A 20,405-nucleotide genomic window follows, 5' to 3' on the forward strand; every position below is an offset into this window, starting at 1 on the left:
GACTTTGCGACACTAGGCCCCGAAACCTCCAAAATTTCTCAAAAAGCGTGGACATTAGCCTTCAATTTTGGAAATTTATGACTTTTTTTCGTCCGGAGTAAAAATTGACGAAAATGTTTAACATGGTCCCTAATATCTTCCAGGAGTCCAATTGGGTGGGTGGAACTATCCAATTTGTCTTTAAACGGCCAATTTACCGGTTTACAACTTGCACCAATTTACCGGTTTACAACGACCAATTCAATTAACTTGCACCGAATCCGACTTGAACCGAAATTAATCCAAACCAGTTTTAACCTGTTGAAACCCAAATTTAACCGGACTTGTTACTAACCTGACCTGAATTCAGACCGACCCGTTTCTAACCCAACCCGAATTTAACGCAACCTATTACAAACCCGACCCGAAATCAACCCGACTTGTTATTGACCTAATTCAAATTAAACCCGACTTGTTTTTGACCCGACCTGAATTTTACCATACTATTATTTACTCGACCCAAAAATTCAACCCGATCTTTTACTAACTCGACTCGAAATTTACACAACTTGTTATTGACCCGATCTAAATTCAACCTAAATTATTCCTGACCCAATTTCAAATCACCTTCAATGCAATTTAGACCACCTTATTATTGTTGATCAAAGCATTTTGTCTAGGGAGACCAAGTTGGTCAAGGCCAACAAAAGAAAGGAGCATCATCCTCAAATTTAAGAGTTAAATATAATATATATTTGTTGTATGGTCAAAGGAGATAATTATCTTCCTAAATTATAGACTATAGTTACCTAGTATATTGCCATATATTACCTTCGTTTTTTATTAGTTAACACGTTTTGACTTTAGCACTATTCACATACCTACCTTTTACCATGTTTTGTGATTTATATGTAAAGAAAAATATAGTCAAGTGGGATCTTGTTAGATTCGTCACAATGTATATTTTCAAACTACCAACTTTTTATAATGTTTGCTTATCGATAATTAAAGATATTAATGATTTAATTTGTGCATTGGCAAACAAGACTAAAGAAACGTGTCAACTAAAAAGAAACGAAGGAAGTATATTATAGACAAAGGAAATAATTAGCTTGATAAAAATGATAATTATCTATTTAGTTTGTTGAACCCAAATATGAGCTGACTTGGAAATGACCCGACCTAATTGTAACCTGCAAATTATTGACTTGAATATAACCCGACTTGAATCCGAGAATGTCCCGACTTGGAAATGACCCAACCTGATTATAACCCGCAAATTATTGACTTGAACTGAACCGAAGAATGACCCGACCCGATTATAATCCGCAAATTATTGACTTGAACCGAACCCGACTCAAACCCGAGAATGACCTGATCCGATTCTAACTCGCAAATTATTGATTTGAACCGAACCCGACTCGAACCCGAGAATTACCCTGACCCGTATTAACCCATGAAAACCCGAATCTAACCCAACCTATTGTTCACCCGACCCGAATGTAACCCGACCCAAACCCGATAAGAAGTATGACCCGACGTGACTCGACTCAAGCATGACCCATCCCAAACCCGACCCGCATAGGTTATGGGATTAATCCGAAGTAACCCAACCCGAGTTGACCTGACCCACTCTTACCCGACCCAAACACGACCCGTTTATCCGAATTGACAGCTCTAATTATCATAGTGTCCTCAATTAATCGTGTCATGTCGTGTTAAATTTCAAAATCTCTATACATGGGGCTACGCTAACCCATGTCGGCCCACATGTTAGAACCGGGCTGCCAATTTCAGTCCTAACTATTGGCCCAAACCCGAATTGCATCTGCATGTTACAAAAACAAAAACAACAAATAAGGAATTTTTCTTAGAATTCCCAAATTACAGCCAAAAATGGAAGGAGAAAAAAACCGATGTCCAAAGTCGATCTCTTTCTCTCTCTTCCCCTGAATAATTGATGCAATACAAAGTAAAAATTGAGTGATCTCATCTCTTCTTAGAAAGGTAAGTATCCGAATTTTCTTTTTATGTAAGTAATCAAATACTTTCCCTTTTTATCGATTGTAGAATTGATGTGTGTATAATTAGATTATTGCTTTTTTTTTTTTTTTTTTTTTCTTTTTTTTTTTTCTTTTTGGTAAATTTGGTATGAATTGAATATAATTGTTAGCTTGAATTTTTTTTTTTTTTGTTTGAATAGTTATTTACAATAAGTTTATATGAGAAAGACTTGTAATCTTTTAGTTCTTAAATTTTGTGGGGTTGCAATTATTGGGGTTGATTTGTGTTTTAGATGTAGCCTTAAAAGATTGCATTTTGAGTATGATTCCTGATTTTCACAATCTAAGAATTTTTGGGTATTGATGATTGATTAATCGTAGGAAGCGTAGGAGGAGGAATTTTGGATTTTGACTTATTTAAGATTTTTTTTTTCATTTTTTGGTTTGGTGGGTATGTGCTTGGATGTTAGTTTTTTTTTTTTTTTTTCTATTGATGGATCAAACATTGACATTGTATGTTAGTATGTTACACTAGCTGTCACCTGCCCGATTGGCGGTTGCGATGTTGAACTGTTGAAGATCATATGTTTGGATCATTTGGGTTTGCTTGGAGTAAGATTGTACATTTGGTTTGTTCATTTGATTTTTTGCCGGGTGGGAATTTGGTGGATATGAAATGCAAATATTTGTGGTGAATCTTTTAGGTAGAATGTGCTTCAGGTCTTGCAGCTGTAGGAGATATGAGTGAACAGACTCTATGTAGGAGACATACTACCATTATGTGCCCCTTTATCATTTACACATATTTTGTAGTTTCTTTGCTAGCATTTTTACTTGCTCTTGGCTTGGGAGTAACAACGAGATTACGAGAGCCACTATGCCTTTTTTTTTTTTTTTTTTTTTCCAATCAGAATGAGGAAAAGCCTTCCCACTTTTTGTTTGATGGAATCATTGAGGATTATATGAGCAGTAGATTCTTCCTTTTCGATGTTATGTACATTGTTGACCTTAAATGATGTGTTCCAATTAGCAAGAAATCAACAATAACCACCACCACCACCATGGCATCACCTAAATTTGTCAAATCCCTTGTAGATTAAAGATTTCAAGGTGTATGCTAGGGTATTTTCTTATCAATTCAGATTAGCAAAGAAGCTGTGGATCCTGTGATTGTTGAATAATGTTAAAACAAAACAAAGTGGGTGGGGGGTTGGGGTTGCCATACAAGAGTTTTGCATTCATATCATTGTGTGCAAATTGGTATGAATTAGTTGAATGTGATTTCATTCTTTCTACAGTTGTCTTAGTCAAAATACTTTTGGGTTGAAGTACGTAATAACATCTTTTGTGTCATGAAACTGATACGAGGTTGCTTGTGTTTTCCGCTGGAATCTACTGTTTTTTTTTTTTCAGAGGTTTTACTCAGTTTGGTGTCACAAAATGTAAGTCATTTAATTATATCAAGTGTTGATGAGAAATCTAACTGATTAAGTAGCCAGTGGTGGCCATTTGGCCAGGGAGCTCTTCAGAGTTAGAGGAGGAATAGGAGTCACCATGATTTCTCATCTTCGCCTTTAATGTTTGTTCTCCGTTTATACCATGAAAGATCATGTCCTTCCAACTATCTATTCTTTCCATCAGTGTTACGTAATACTCTATTCCCCTTGCGTATTGCTTATTTCCAACGCACATATTGGAACACGAATATTGGTTTGCTGAAAGTCTGGAACACTTTTGGGCTAGATTTCAATATTATTAGGTAGCATGTTGGCATGTTGCGATCTTGTACTTGTTTCTTCATACCAAGCGTACTAAGGAGTACGTGTTAGGTAGATTTCTTCACTTTTTAGAGTATTTTGATTTGCAGTAGATTCTTCAACTTCAGTGTTTTGTACACTGGTGACTTAACTAATACTTCCTCCGTTGTATTTTAGTTGACATGTCTCTTTTATCACGTTTGCCAACACATGGTTTTAATGGTTTATAACTCTTATTAGCAACATGTAAAAATTATAAAAAGTTGATAAAGATGATTTAAACAAGTTCCCACATGATTAACTGGCTACTTTTTTTTTTTTAAAAATCATATTTATAAATCACAAAAGCTAGTCAAAGACTCAAAGTAAAGTTTGTAAACAGTGTCAAAAATCAAAACGTGTCAACCCAAAAAGAACATAGGAAGGGTGTTCTTGTTGATTGATTAGAATAATTATGACAACCTCTGTCATACCCAAAAATCTTTATAAAAAAGAAGTATGGACTATGGAAGCATTGGCAGACACGGAGAGTTTTGGGAGGCAAAGTAACAGGCATACCCCTAATCAATCGAGAACTTGAGAATGACTTGAGACTACTAAAGAGCTTTTAATTAATGAAGTTTACTATACTGGTGAGGAAAACATAAAATATTCAGGGGTGTCATTTTTTTAGTTGATTTTCTTTCCTTATAGTGGATATGTTTGCTTTGCTGTTTTCTCATCTAACTATGTATGCATTTGTTGATGATTGAGGATTCATTTTTCTGTGCTGTTGTATCATATGCCAATTAATACAAGGATTTATTTATTTTTGAATCTATTGATATCTATGGATTTGTTTCATTATAATTTGATGTACAGCAGACTCCTTAGAACTGAAACTTTAGTTTAAGATCAATTTTCTCAAGTATTTTGTGTTGAATCCTGGACAAATATATGGAAGACATCAAACAAAAGGGAACCTTTCATAAAGTTCTAGGTTCCTTTTTGCTTTGAATGCTTACTTTTTCCAATTGACTTAAAGCATTGAGATATATGACCACCTTTTCTTGAGGAGTTATTTTTATTGTTTGCTGTTTGCTGATGTTTTAAGCTTTTGCACCTTTCAGATTGCATTGCTCATGTTGTGAACTTGCTTTAGAATTTTTATCATCAAGTAATCATTTCTCATGTTATCGACTTTTGAAGATCATATTTGTTAAACGGAGGGAATATGTGTTTTTCTATTCTAAATATCAGGCCTATATTTGCAGGAATTGGTTGGAGATCATAAAAGCTCTGCAAGTTTTCAAATAAGACATTTATAAAGACCAACGTTGTGGTTCACACTTTCGATCAATGGATGCTGAACTGTTAAACTTTTGGGGCCCCGTCACATCCTCTATCGACTGGTGTGAAAAAAATTATGTTTGTTCATCTTATATTGCAGAGTTTTACAACACAATTTCAAATATACCAGCCATCATTTTGGCTGTCATTGGCCTCGTTATTGCCTTGAGTCAGGGTTTTGAGAAGAGATTTACTGTTCTTCACCTTTCAAATATGATACTTGCAATGGGGAGCATATTGTTCCATGGAACTCTGCAACGTGTGTAAGTAAATAAGGTTTTTTTTTCCTCCTGCAATTTTCATGTTTTTTTGTTTTTTACCCTGCAAGCTTTTGGGTCATGATTCTACAACATTGCATTTAATGGTATAATTTTGGGCTTTAATAGTTCATTACTTCTTTGGTTTGACTAGTTGACAGCTTGATGCTATCTAGTGCACCTTGTAACACTTTAGTCTACTGTTAATGTAAAACTAAGACAAGAAAGCAATAAAGATGCAATTTTCAGGGAAGAAGGCTGTTGATTAATTGATTCAAAGATGAAATCTTGGGAAAACAGGGTGGCTTAAGGCCACTACTCTCTACTAAGTACCTTGACGGGGGGCGTTTGGATTCTGGGAATGGGAGTTTGGGGATTAAAAGGTGGGAATGAAATTGGGAATTAATTGATGGGAATACATGAAAATATGCCAATACCTTGTTTGGATGGTGGGTGGGAATATATAGGGAATAAATAACAATTTTACCAAAATACCCTTACTAAGATTATTATTTCATTCTTTTCATTAATGGCAAAAATGTCATTTTCCCCCTATTCTCATTCCCATCCATTTATTACATACCCTCCCTAGGTAATAAAATGGTGGGAATCCACCCCTAAATAATCCCATTCCCAAACCCTTTTTTATTCCCATTCCCACCAAACAAACAAGGCTTATTTTTTAAATTGGGATTAAAATTCCCAATCCCACCCTCAATTCCCACTTGCCAAACACCCCCTGAGGGTACAACTCTCCACACTCTAGGGATTACAAAATGACTAGCTACCCAACACACTCCCTCTCCCCCTTTCTTATATGTACACATCAAGCCAAAAACAAAAGAGACAAAATTGCAATATTGCAGCTGTCACACCCATAGAGGATGCTGCCAATAATCATTAGCTGCTCATTGATTTGGTGGCTCCGTCTCTGCTGTGCTTTGTTGCTGTCCTTTCTTCATTCTACGCTCGTAGGTGATCCAACCCTTGTGCTTGCTCCTCGAGGCAGTCGTTACATCTCCCCCCCCCCCCCCCCCCCCTCAAGAGTCACCTTGTCCTCAAGGTGAAATGATAAAAACCTCTCTTGAATTGTTGTTGCTTCCTCCCAAGTTGCTTCAATTAAGGGCAGCCCTTGCCACTTAATTAGCACTTCCAGAATCTGAGGGTTACTCTTGGCAGACCTGATGTCCAGCACGCTCTCTGTCTCAGCCTTAAGCTCCAACTCTTCAGTCAGTTGAGTCGGTATAGTAGGGCTTGCCAAGTGATCTCCTAATGCGCGTTTGAGCTGTGAGACATGGAACACAGGGTGGACTCTACAAGTTTCTGGCAGCTCCAGCTTGTATGCCACTTTATCAATGCGTTGGACTACCTTGAATGATCCATAGAAGCAAGGTGCTAGCCTCTTATTCGGTCTTTTTGCAAGGGATTTTTGCCGATATGGTTGCAACTTCAAATAGACTAAGTCTCCAACCTGAAATTCCTCTTCCCTCCTTCGCCTATCCGCATTAAATTTCATCCTTTGTTGAGCCCGAATCAAATTCATGTGCAAGTCATCTAGCACCCAATCTCTTTCTTGAAGCCATTCAACCGGGGTTTGCCCACTGCCCACCTTAATCAGTTTTGGGGGTTCCCTCCCATACACAACCCGAAAGGGTGTGAACCCAGTAGAAGCATGATAGGAAGTGTTATATACATACTCCGCCCAATGCAACCACTTTCCCCATGATTTGGGCTAACCATTAACAAAGCAACGCAAGTACGTCTCCAAGGTTTTGTTGACAACCTCGGTTTGGCCGTCGGTTTGGGGGTGATATGAGGTACTTCTCTTGAGATCTGTCCCTTGTAGTCTAAACAATTCCTTCCAAAATACACTCATGAAGATACGGTCTCTATCCGACACAATTAAAGTAGGCATCCCATGAAGCCTCACAACTTCCTTAGTGAACACCTCCGCCACTATCAAAGCACTATATGGATGCTTCAACCCAATAAAATGCGCATACTTAGATAGCCTGTCCACTACCACCAACACCGAGTCTACCCCTTTTGAGAGCGGAAGTCCTTCTACAAAATCCATCGATATGTCTTCCCAAATAGCCTCGGGAATGGCAAGGGCTGTAGCAATCCGACTGGCTGCAATTGTGAATGTTTAGCTTGCTGGAAAATAGCGCATTGCTTCACATATGCCCCTATTTCCTTTCGCATTCCCAACCAATATCACTCCGCGACAATCCTTAGGTAGGTTTTGATTTCACCTTGATGTCCTCCTACCGGGCTGTCGTGACTCGTGATACTTTGTCAAGAGTTTGGAAATTAGGGGTGACCCTTAGGGACTACCACTCTCCCTTTGAATAATAACCTCACCACTTCAAGTGTGAAGCCCACATGAGCCCCTGGATTCGCTGCTATGTCTGCTGCTACTCGACTAAGGTCCTTGTCAGCCTTCACTTCCTTTCCTAACTCATCCCAATTAATTCCGGATATTGATACCAAGACTGCTATCCCAAGTGCCTCTCCTCTCCTAGAGAAGGCATCCGCCACTCGGTTGCTAGCCCCAGGTTTAAATTGGATCTCAAAATCGAACCCAAATAGATTTCGAACCCACATTTGATACTCTCCACTCACTTATCTTTGCTCCATGATGTACTTCAAGCTTTGTTGATCGGTTCTCACAACGAAGTGGCCCCCAAGCAAGTAATGCCGCCACATTACCACGGCCAAGCAAATCGCCATTAGTTCCTTCTCATAAATGGCCTTAGCTTGTGACCTAGGGCCTAACAATTTGCTGTAGAAGACCACGGGCCGAGCCTCTAACATTAGGACAACTCCTAGCCCAAAGCCTGAAGCGTCAGCTTCAATTACGAAGCGCTTGCTGAAGCTGGCATAATAAGGACAGGGGCCGAAATCATGACTGATTTCAGCCGCTCAAAGGCTGTCGTGGCCTCAGTCGACCACCCAAAATTATCCCTTCGCAGCTGCTTTGTTAAGGGCCTAGCAATCCGTGCATATCCTCCTATAAATTTCCGGTAATAACCGGTTAATCCTAGGAACTCGCGCAACTCCTTCAAATTTTGTGGAATCGGCCACTCCACCATAGCTCTTACCTTCTCCAAGTCGACAACCACTCCGTTCTTGGACACTACATGTCCTAGATAGGCGACCTTAGCTTGACTGAACTCACACTTCTTGAAGTTGGCTACCAAGCTATGCTCCTCTAATTTGGACAACACCACCTTCATATGCTCCAAGTGACTCTCCTTATCCGGGCTATAGATTAGGATATCATCAAAAAACACGAGCACAAATTTCCTCAAGTATGGCCTAAACACCTCATTCATGAGTGCTTGTAAGGTGGCCGGCGCATTTGTTAGCCCGAAAGGCATTACTAAGAATTCGTAATGGCCTTCGTGGGTCCAAAAGGCCGTCTTGTGCGTATCTTCTTCCCGCACCAAGATTTGGTGATAACCCGATTTAAGGTTAAGTTTCGAAAACACAGGAGCCCCATGGAGTTCATCAAGTAGTTCATTTATGATAGGAATGGGTTATTTGTCGGGGATTGTTTCCCGCTTCAAGGCACGGTAATCCACACAGAATTTCCACAAACCATACTTCTTTTTAACCAACAAAACCATGCTTGAAAATGCGTTGACCGATTGTTTAATTATTCCCGCCTCTAGTATCTCCTCTATTAATCGCTCGATTTCATCTTTCTGAAATTGTAGGTACCGGTATGGCATTGCGCTTATCGGATTGCTGCCCTCTTTCAACACTATAGCGTGCTCATGCCCTCGTTTAGGTGGCAGCCGTTTGGGAGATGCGAAAACCCCTTGAAATTGTTCCAAAGTTTCTGCCAACCACCCCGGCACCTCTGCTCCCTCTGTTCAGCCTCCTGCTTCGCACCTCTACACGGTTAACCTCCACCCATAAGCCTCCCCGTTCATGGCGCAAGGTTTTGAGCATAGCCTTGAGTGTGACTCGGGTTCAAGTCAAAGCTGGTTTCCCCTCCAAAGTCACTTTCTCACCTCCCACCATGAAGCTCATGAGGTGGGTCTTCCAATTATGGATGACCGGCCCCAGCTTTTCCAACCATTCAATTCCCAAAATCAAGTCAGCATTACCCAATTGTAGTGGCAGAAAATTTTCCACCACCACAAATCCGCCATTAATCACGACCCTTACTCCTTTGCATCTTCCCTTACCCCAAATAATGTCACCATTTTCGTACCCGCCACCGGTATCCCCACCTCCGCCACCAAGCCGTCGGATATAAAGTTATGGGTGGCTCCCGGATTTACGAAGATCACCACCGACTTTGGTCCCACCTTCCTTTCGAGTTTCAACATTCTAGGGTTAGAAATACCTACCACCGAGCACAAAGATACACCTGGCGTGAACTCCTCGTCGCTGGTGTCACCGTCGGTTGGTTTTGAAGGCCCGCCTCGTTGTCCTCCGCCCCGCCAAGAAGCAGGACACTCATCTTACGATTTTTACACCGATGGCCGACGCTCCAGCGTTCATCACAACGGAAGCAAAGGCTCTTCGCCTTCTGCTCTTGGTGCTCAGCTTCGGTGTGGTTCACCAGATTTAGCAGAAGGTCGTTCTTGGAAAGTTCACTGAAGCTTGCGATTTTGATGGAGCCTTAGGCTAGCCCTTGAAGTTCGATGCTTTGGAGTCCCAACGGTGTTTATGAGGCCTGGCAGTTAAGGCCTTCGACCCACTACTGCTAGCCACGAGTCTACCCGACCCAAAATAACCGTATCCCTTCTTGAGTCCGCTTACCCGATTCCTCTCTTCAACTCGACCCGCTATTTCCATAGCTTGCTCCAGATTAAAAGGGTTCATTAATCTCACATCAGCTTTAATGTCCTCTTTTGACCCATTAATGAAATGACCCATCATTATTGTCTCGGGTATTTCTTCCAAAGGAGCTGACAATTCGATGAATTTCTTTCGATATTCCATGACGGTGGTCTCCTGACTCGCCGCCAACCACTGTTCGTGGAGGCTACCGGCGTGAGTCGAACGAAATTGGCGCAAGACTCTGCTCTTTAGGCTCTCCCAGTTTGGCATGGGTCTTCTTCGGTTTTCCCACTAAAACCACCTTAAGGCATCGCCTTCCAAGGCGGAAACGGCGGCCTGCAACCTTTGCTTCTCCGTGAGCTGATAATGATGGAAATACTTCTCTCCTTTTAGTATCCATCCATCTGGGTCCGACCCTTCGAAGACCGGCATATCTAGCTTCCAACGTTGCTCTCCTCCTTCTTGCCAGTTGCGCCCCCCATGGTTGAAGGGTTGAGCGTTCCTCTGGTTCACTAGATTTCGTAGCTCCTCAAAGAACTAAGCTTGGGTGGTGGTGTTCACCGTCATCTAAGCATCTTGTTTTTGCCGGAACAACTCAAATTGGCCGTCAAGCCGCTGAATGGCACCCTCCACCGTCTTCTTAAGGGACTCCTCCTGAGTTCTCATCGTTGTCTCTAAGGTCTCCATCTGAGTTTGGACTCCGGCCATCTGCTCTTCCAACGTGTCGCATCTGTGGGTTGCTGAAATAACCATTTTTCTAATAAGAATAAACAGAGTGTGGAGGTGGTGGTTTCCGGCATCGGCAGTCGCAGGACCACCGCTCTGATACCACTTGTAACACTTTACTCTACTGTTAATGTAAAACTAAGACAAGAAAGCAATAAAGATGCAATTTTTAGGGAAGAAAGCTGTTGATTAATTGATTCAAAGATGAAATCTTGGAAAACAGGGTGGCTTGAGGCCACTACTCTCTACTGAGTACCTTGAGGGTACAACTCTCCACACTCTAGGGATTACAAAATGGCTAGCTATCCAACACACTCCCTCTCCCCCTTTCTTATATGTACACATCAAGCCAAAAACAAAAGAGACAAAATTGTAATATTGCAGCTGTCACACCCACAGAGGATGCTGCCAATAATCATTAGCTGCTCACTAATTTGGTGGCTCCGTCTCTGCTGTGCTTTGTTGCTGTCCTTTCTTCCTTCTACGCTCGTAGGTGATCCAACCCTTGTGCTTGCTTCTCGAGGCAGTCGCTACACACCTTTGAGTTTTTGGTTCACGAATATTGAGTTGTTTGACTTGTCAGGCAATTAGATCAATGTGATAATATTTTTGCTTTACTTTTTTGTTTCTTTCTTCTTATGCATCTTCTCCTATCTCAATTTTTGGCTCATTTTGATAATCTTGCTCATTTCTGCTATATTGTGCACATTGCTTCATTTTTAATACCCTTTTTGGATTCTATTTGAGATATCTGTCATTAGTAGCATCGGTCAACAGTGTGTTGACACTTGAATGGACAAAGTCCTTTTGGAAAGTTTGTTTGTGGTAGAAACGGCCTTTGGGTTTTCACATATCTACACCTTTGGTGTTGCTTAATTTCCTTTTTGCTTCAACTTTTGTTTGTTTGTGGATGGGTGTGTTTTTCTTTTATTACATTATTCACTTGTTAATTATGACTAAAAGCAGTCCTTCTGACTGCTTGTAAAATCTTTATGGTAGTATTCACTCTCCAAAGTAATAGGAAAATAAAAATGCTGTTAATACCACACTAGCAAGTTAGATTTGGACCATGCGGTCTTTTGCTCGTAGCTAAACTCAAAGCCATTGGTAAGTTCTATTGGGTGAAGTTGGCTACAGCTCTTTTGTAAAGATTAAGCTCAAGTGAGGAGCTATGAGCCCCTGAGTATGTGATGCCATCAGTGCCAAAAAAAGCTATTTTGTACCTCCCACTCCCTCCCCTTCCCCACTAAACAGGATTGTAGCTTCTGGATTGTTCGGAAAAAAACTTGATTATCCGTGCATGATACATGTCTGCTGTTTGTTTTACAGGCAACAGCAAAGTGATGAAACTCCAATGGTTTGGGAAATGCTCCTTTATATCTACATTCTGTATTCACCTGATTGGCATTATCGAAGCACAATGCCCACATTCCTCTTCCTCTACGGTGTTATTTTTGCCGTTGTTCATTCAGTATTTCATTTCAAAATTAGTTTTAAAGTTCATTACGCTGTGCTCTGCCTCCTTTGCATCCCTCGGATGTACAAATACTACATCCACACAGAGGATCCTGCAGCCAAGCGTCTAGCAAAGCTATATGTCATCACTTTATTCCTTGCAAGCCTGTGTTGGGTTTGTGACCGTGTTTTCTGTGAGCATATATCTGCTTGGCCTATCAATCCACAAGGACATGCTTTATGGCACATCTTCATGGGCTTTAATTCCTACTTTGCAAATGCATTTCTGATGTTTTGCCGTGCTCAGCAGCGAGGTTGGGGTCCAAAGATTGTTCATTTCTTGGGTCTTGTTCCCTATGTGAAGATTGAGAAACCAAAATCTCAATGAGCTAGACACAATTACACAAAGCCGGTGGAACCTCTTATTTCCTGGTCCCTTATGTATTCTGCAGTTAAGAGGCATCTCTGTCTGATAGAAACCTACTCAGAAGGGACTGTTTACGTAGGCTGTTCTGAAGTGTAGCTTGCAAACTATAACCATACTTAAAACAGTAGATGGTCACAGGCAATTCTGTCAAAGCAAATATTCAGCATTTTTTTGTTTTTATATTAGGATCTAGATTAGTCAAAGCTATGGGCAGTTTTTTTGTTAGAACTCAAGTATAGGTTCTATAGTTTACTAAGTTTATGTTGTCTTCATTCGATGGAAAGTGTTAAATTATTGATTCTCTTGTCAGCTTACTGATACCCAGATTCTGAAGTTTCTTGTTTATGCAAGCTTTTCATTATTTATATAATTACAAATGTTAATTTATTCATCTACATATATAGACGCGCTGTGATTCTAATATTTTACTTTGTTTCCGTGTCTTGACGAATGTTTTGTCGATCTACTCTACTGATAGTTGCCTGCCTGGTTGAGCTTATACTGTAAAGTGATGCTGAAACTCAGTTGGCTGACTTGGATCTTAATGTGAATTTGGCAGGGATGATAATGATTTTTGGAACTGTTGGTTGGAACTCTTATATATCATCTTTTATGAATGCCAAATACATTTTGTAATTAAAATCTTCATAAATAAACTCAAAACTTGAGATAGCGAGAGTTTGTTATATAAACCCGGGTGTACCTTACACCCTAATTCCATAAGTATTTTATACTCATTTCAATGATTATTTTTCATTTAATCACCAAATAAAAAGCAAAAACTAACTTTGGGGTTTGGATTAGTTTGGTGTACAGTACCCCGGGTGTATATAGCAAATTCTATGGGATAACATCCCATTTCTATGGGATAACATCCCATATACTTTTAGCAATCTGATAATAGCTTGACCCATTGAATTACTCACTAATTAACTAATTTTGTTCTTATGCAAAGTTCAATACCTGGCCTATACGGCCGAAAACTCCAAAATTTCTCATAAAGCGTGGATATTAACCTTCAATTTTGGAATTTTTTGATTTTTTTTTCATCCGAAAATAAAAATTGCCGAAATGCTTACCATGATCCCTAATCCAATTTGCCTTTAAATGACCAATTTACCGGTTTACAATTTGCACAGATTTCATTAACTCAAGCTTACCACGAACATTTATGACAACATATAATGATCATATATGGATCCAAATAGCATTATATGACCCCTAGATTTATACCCTAAAATCTCAATGGTTTTCGACACGTGCCCCGAAACATTCGAAATTTCTCAAAAAACGTAGATATTAGCCTTCAATTTTTGAATTTTTTCACTTTTTTCGCCCGGATATAAAAATTGACGAAATGTTTACCATGGTCCCAAATACCCTCCGGGAGTCCAATTGGGTGGGTGGAACTATCCAATTTGCCTTTAAACGGCCAATTTAATTACTGGTTTACAGCTTGCACGAATTTCATTAACTCAAGCCTACTACAAACATTTTTGACAACATATAATGATCATATATGGTTCCAAACGGCATTATATGATCCCGAGATGTATCCCCTAAAATATTAATATTTTCCTACACCGAGCCCCGAAACCTCCAAAATTTCTCAAAAAGCGTGGATATTAGCCTTCAGTTTTGAATTTTTTTGACGTTTTCTTGCCCAAAAATAAAAAGTGTCAAAATGTTTACCATGGTCCCTAATATCCTCCGAAAGTCCAATTTGGTGGGTGGAACCATCAAATTTGCCTTTAAACGACCAATTTACCGGTTTACAACTTGCACCGATTTCATTAATTCAAGCCCACCACAAACATTTATGACAACAAATATTGATCATATATGGTTCCATACGGCATTATATGACCCCGAGATGTATCCCATAGAATTTCAAAACTTTTCGACACCGGCCCCGAAACATACAAAATTTTCTCAAAAAGAGTGGATATATTAGCCTTCAATTTTGGAATTTTTTGACTCTTTTTCGCCCGGAAATAAAAATTTCTGAAATGTTTACCATGGTCCCTAATACCCTCCGGAAGTCCAATTGGGTGTGAGGAACCATCCGATTTGCTTTTAAACGGTCAATTTACCGGTTTACAACTTGCAACGATTTTATTTACTTAAGCCTACCACGAACATTTATGACAACAAATAATGATCATATATGGTTCCAATAAGAATTATATGACCCCGAGATGTATCCCCTAGAATTTCAAGACTTTTCGACAACGGGCCCCGAAACCTCCAAAATTACTCAAAAAGCGTGGATAATATATAGTCTTTAATTTATGAATTTTTTTGACTTTTTTTCGCCCGGAAATAAAAATTTCTGAAATGTTTACCATGGTCCCAAATACCCTCCGGGAGTCCAATTGGGTGGGTGGAACTATCCAATTTGCCTTTAAACGGCCAATTTAATTACTGGTTTACAGCTTGCACGAATTTCATTAACTCAAGCCTACTACAAACATTTTTGACAACATATAATGATCATATATGGTTCCAAACGGCATTATATGATCCCGAGATGTATCCCCTAAAATATTAATATTTTCCTACACCGAGCCCCGAAACCTCCAAAATTTCTCAAAAAGCGTGGATATCCTCCGGTTTTGAATTTTTTTGACGTTTTCTTGCCCAAAAATTAAAAGTGCCAAAATGTTTACCATGCTCCCTAATATCCTCCGGAAGTCCAATTTGGTGGGTGGAACCATCAAATTTGTCTTTAAACGACCAATTTACCGGTTTACAACTTGCACCGATTTCATTAATTCAAGCCTACCACAAACATTTATGACAACAAATAATGATCATATATGGTTCCAAATGGCATTATAGACCCCGAGATATATCCCATAGAATTTCAAAACTTTTCGACACCGGCCCCGAAACATACAAAATTTCTCAAAAAGAGTGGATATTAGTCTTCAATTTTGGAATTTTTAGACTCTTTTTCGCCCGGAAATAAAAATTTCTGAAATGTTTACCATGGTCCCTAATACCCTCCGGGAGTCCAATTAGGTGTGAGGAACCATCCGATTTGGTTTTAAACGGTCAATTTACCGGTTTACAACTTGCGCCGATTTTATTTACTTAAGCCTACCACGAACATTTATGACAACAAATAATGATCATATATGGTTCCAATAAGAATTATATGACCCCGAGATGTATCCCCTATAATTTCAAGACTTTTCGACACCGGGCCCCGAAACATTCGATATTTCTCAAAAAGCGTGGATATTAGCCTTCAATTTTTGAATTTTTTCACTTTTTTCGCCCGGATATAAAAATTGACGATATGTTTACCATGGTCCCAAATACCTTCTGGGAGTCCAATTGGGTGGGTGGAACCATCCAATTTGCCTTTAATCGGCCAATTTAATTACTGGTTTACAGCTTGCACGAATTTCATTAACTCAAGCCTACTACAAACATTTTTGACAACATATAATGATCATATATGGTTCCAAACGGCATTATATGATCCCGAGATGTATCCCCTAAAATATTAATATTTTCCTACACCGAGCCCCGAAACCTCCAAAATTTCTCAAAAAGCGTGGATATTAGCTTTCAGCTTTGAAATTTTTTGATGTTTTCTTGCCTAAAAATAAAAAGTGCTAAAATGTTTACCATGGTCCATAATATCCTCCGAAAGTCCAATTTGGTGGGTGGAACCATCAAATTTGCCTTTAAACGACCAATTTACCGGTTTACAACTTGCACCGGTTTCATTAATTCAAGCCTACCACAAACATTTATGACAATAAATAATGATCATATATGGTTCCAAACGGAATTATATGAGCCCGAGATGTATCCCATAGAATTTCAAGACTTTTCGACACCGGCCCCGAAACCTACAAAATTTTCTCAAAAATAGTGGATATTCGCCTTCAATTTTGGAATTTTTGACTCCTTTTCGCCCGGAAATAAAAATTTCTGAAATGTTTAACATGGTCCCTAATACCCTCCGGGAGTCCAATTGGGTGTGAGGAACCATCCGATTTGCTTTTAAACGGTCAATTTACCGGCTTACAACTTGCGCCGATTTTATTAACTTAAGCCTACCACGAACATTTATGACAACAAATAATGATCAAATATGGTTCCAATAAGAATTATATGACCCCGAGATGTATCCCCTAGAATTTCAAGACTTTGACATCGGGCCCCGAAACCTCCAAAATTACTCAAAAAGCGTGGATAATAGTCTTTAATTTATGAATTTTTTGACTTTTTTTCACCCTAAAATAAAAATTGCCGAAATTTTTACCATGGTCCCTAATACCCTCCAGGAGTCTAGTTTTGTTGGTGGAACAATCCAATTTGCCTTTAAACGACCAATTTAATTACTGGTTTACATGCACGAATTTCATTAACTCAAGCTTAATACGAACATTTTTGACAACATATAATGATCATATAAGGTTCCAAACGACATTATATGATCCCGAGATGTATCCCTTAAAATATTAATATTTTCCTACACCGGGCTTCGAAACCCCCAAAATTTCTCAAAAAGCGTGGATATTAGGCTTTAGTTTTTAAATTTTTTGACGTTCTTTTGCCCAAAAATAAAAAGTGCCTAAATGCTTACCATGGTCCCTAATACCCTCTGGGATTCCAATTTGGTGGGTGGAACCATCTAATTTGCCTATAAAAGACCAATTTACCGATTTACAACTTGCACCGATTTTATTAATTCAAGCCTACCACAAACATTTATGACAACAAATAATGATCATATATTGTTTCAAACGGCATTATATGACCCCGAGATGTATCCCATAGAATTTCAAGACTTTTCGACACCGGCCCTGAAACCTACAAAATTTTCTCAAAAAGAGTGAATATTAGCCTTCAATTTTGAAATTTTGACTCTTTTTCGCCCAGAAATAAAAATTTCTGAAATGTTTACCATGGTCCCTAATACCCTCCGGGAGTCCAATTGGGTGTGAGGAACCATCCAATTTGCTTTTAAACGGTTAATTTACCAGTTTACATCTTGCACAGATTTACCGGTTTACAACGGCCAATTTAATTAACTTGTTCCAAACCCGACTTGAACCGAAATTGACCCTAACCCGTCAAAACCCGAATTTAACCCGACTTGTTACTAACCTGACCTGAATTTAACCCGACCCGTTCCTAACCCGACCTGAATTTAACCTAACCTGTTACAAAGCCGACCCGAAATCAACCCGACTTGTTATTGACCCGACTCGAATTTTACCATACCTAATACTTACCCAACCCAAAAATTCAACCCGATCTGTTACTAACTCGACTCGAAATTTACATGACTTGTTATTGACCCGACCTAAATTCAACCCAAATTGTTCTTGACCCGATTTCAAATCACCTTAAATGCAATTTAGACCACATTATTATTGTTGATCAAAGTATTTTGTCCTTGGAGACCAAGTTGGTCCAGGCCAGCAAAAGAAAGGAGCATCATTCTCAAATTTAAGAGTTAAATATAGTATATATTTGTTATATGGTCCAAGGAGATAATTATTTTTCTAAATTATAGACTATAGTTCCCTAGTATATTGCCGTACATATTATAGTCAAAGGAAATAATTAGCTTGATAAAAATGACAATTATCTATTTATAGTTAGTTGAACCCGAATATGACCTGACTTGGAAATGACCCGACCTGATTGTAACCTGCAAATTATTGACTTGAACATAACCCGATTTGAATCCGAGAATGGCCCGACTTGGAAAAGACTCAACCTGATTATTACCCGCAAATTATTGACTTGAACCGAACTCGACTTAAACCCGAGAATGACCCAACTTGAAAATGACCCGATCTAATTATAATCCGCAAATTATTGACTTGAACCAAACCCGACTCAAACCCGAGAATGACCCGACCTGATTCTAACCTGCAAATTATTGACTTGAACCGAACCCGACTCAAACTTGAGAATTACCCTAACCCGTTTTAACCTGATCTATGGTTCACCCGACCCGAATATAACTTGACCTGTTATTAACCCGACCCAAACCCGATAAGAAGTATGACCCGACGTGACCCGACTCAAGCATGACCCAACCCAAACCCTACCCGTATAGGTTATGAAATTAATCCAAATTGAACCGACTCGAGTTTACCTGACCCACTCTTACCCAACTCAAACCCGACCCGTTTACTCGAATTGACAACTCTACCTATACCCATCTTTATAACAAATCACTGATAATTCAAAACTGCTCTAGAGGTGTTGGAATGTGACTCGAGAATCAATCGAGGCTTGGCATATAAGCTAAGGGGAAGAATTGCTTGTGTTAAGCAAGGAAGCATTGGATGGGTCAACTTCAACTGGGCATATCTCTCAAACTACTTAGAGTTTTGAGGTGATTCAAGTTGGAGGTGAAAGCTTGTTTCAAGAGCTTTCCAATGATAGGTCATAAGCTTAATTCCGATAAGAAACGAGGAAGTTATAGCTGTTTTACTACGGGCTGTCTGTGCTGATGCGAACAGGGGAAGCACGTCCGTGCCATATTTGGCACGTCCGTGCCATATTTGGCAGTAGCTACTGAAATGAGTTATCTGGGCTTGCACGTCCGTGCCATATTTGGCACGTCCGTGCCTTCCTGATACCCTGTCCAGATCTGTCGGGGGTATAAATACTCATTAAGGGTATTTTGTTTATTATCCCCAAAATTGAGTGAAACACAATTAGAGCTAGGGTTCTTGTTCTTGAAATCCTTGTGCTTTAGAGTGGAAATTAGTGAGAGATTACTCTTGTAAACACTAATTGAAATCAATACAAACATTCTCCTTGTTCTTGGGTGGGTTTTATAGTCTTCAAGTAATTGCTTGAAGGATTTTCCCACCTTCCAATTTTTTGTCTCTTTTACTATCAAATTTCCTTATTGTTTTTGCTAATTACTTTAATTATCAACCATTTGCTCTAACAAATTGGTATCAAGAGCTAGGTTAGATCCTTGGGTAAAATTAGGGCTTGTTCTTGGTTGATTGAAAATTGAAGGTATTTTGGCCATGGGAGGTTCAAAATTTGATATTGAGAAATTTGATCGGTCAATCAACTTTGGGTTATGGAAGTTGAAGATGAATGCCATTTTGGTTCAAAATGGCTTGGATGAGGCAATGCTTGGGATTAAGAAGAAGCCTTCGGCTATGTCGGAGGAGGAATTCTTAAAGTTAGACAAGAAAGCTCTCTCCTTGATTCAATTGAGCGTTTCTAATGAGGTGTTGAGGGAGGTAGCGAAGGAAACAACGGCAGCGGGGTTATGGTTGAAGCTTGAGTCGCTTTACATGACAAAATCGGTAACCAATCGACTTTTGTTGAAGAGCAAACTACATGACCTCAAACTTGAAGAAGGTAAATCCTTGAAATCTCATCTTGATGAGTTTGATTCTATAGTTATGGACTTGCATAATATAGATGTTACTTTAGATGATGAAGATTTAGCTATACGTTTGTTGTGTTCATTGCCTCCCGATTATAAGCATTTTAGAGAGACGGTTTTGTATGGTAGAGATGAATTGTCACTTGAGGATGTTAGGAGTGCGTTGTTGCAAAGGGAGTTAATTGAAAATCAATTAACTAGAAATGATGACCTTGTTCATGGTGGTGAAGGTCTTGTTGCGAGAGGTAGACCAAAGGAGAGGAACAATTTCGGTGC

General features: G+C 39.3%; 1 protein-coding gene across 1 annotated transcript; it reads left to right on the forward strand.

Moving 5' to 3' along the window:
- The first annotated feature begins 1,838 nt into the window (after positions 1-1,838).
- On the forward strand, positions 1,839-13,130 carry LOC145636474 (alkaline ceramidase-like). The gene is made up of 3 exons (XM_081688047.1): positions 1,839-1,986; positions 4,993-5,331; positions 12,181-13,130. Exons 2-3 carry the CDS (start codon positions 5,078-5,080, stop codon positions 12,692-12,694), a joined length of 768 nt encoding a protein of 255 aa, XP_081544173.1. The 5' UTR covers positions 1,839-1,986; positions 4,993-5,077; the 3' UTR covers positions 12,695-13,130.
- Positions 13,131-20,405: the final 7,275 nt, after the last annotated feature.

The sequence above is a fragment of the Chenopodium album genome, chromosome 6 (assembly GCF_948465745.1).
Source record: "Chenopodium album chromosome 6, dcCheAlbu1.1, whole genome shotgun sequence".
Lineage (NCBI taxonomy): Eukaryota > Viridiplantae > Streptophyta > Magnoliopsida > Caryophyllales > Amaranthaceae > Chenopodium > Chenopodium album.

Excerpts from the sequence above, each read along its gene's own strand:
- LOC145636474 (XM_081688047.1), top strand. The coding sequence starts at position 5,078 with ATGGATGCTGAACTGTTAAACTTTTGGGGCCCCGTCACATCCTCTATC. Across the intron at positions 5,332-12,180 it reads CATGGAACTCTGCAACGTGT|GCAACAGCAAAGTGATGAAA; the intron begins GTAAGTAAATAA and ends TTTGTTTTACAG.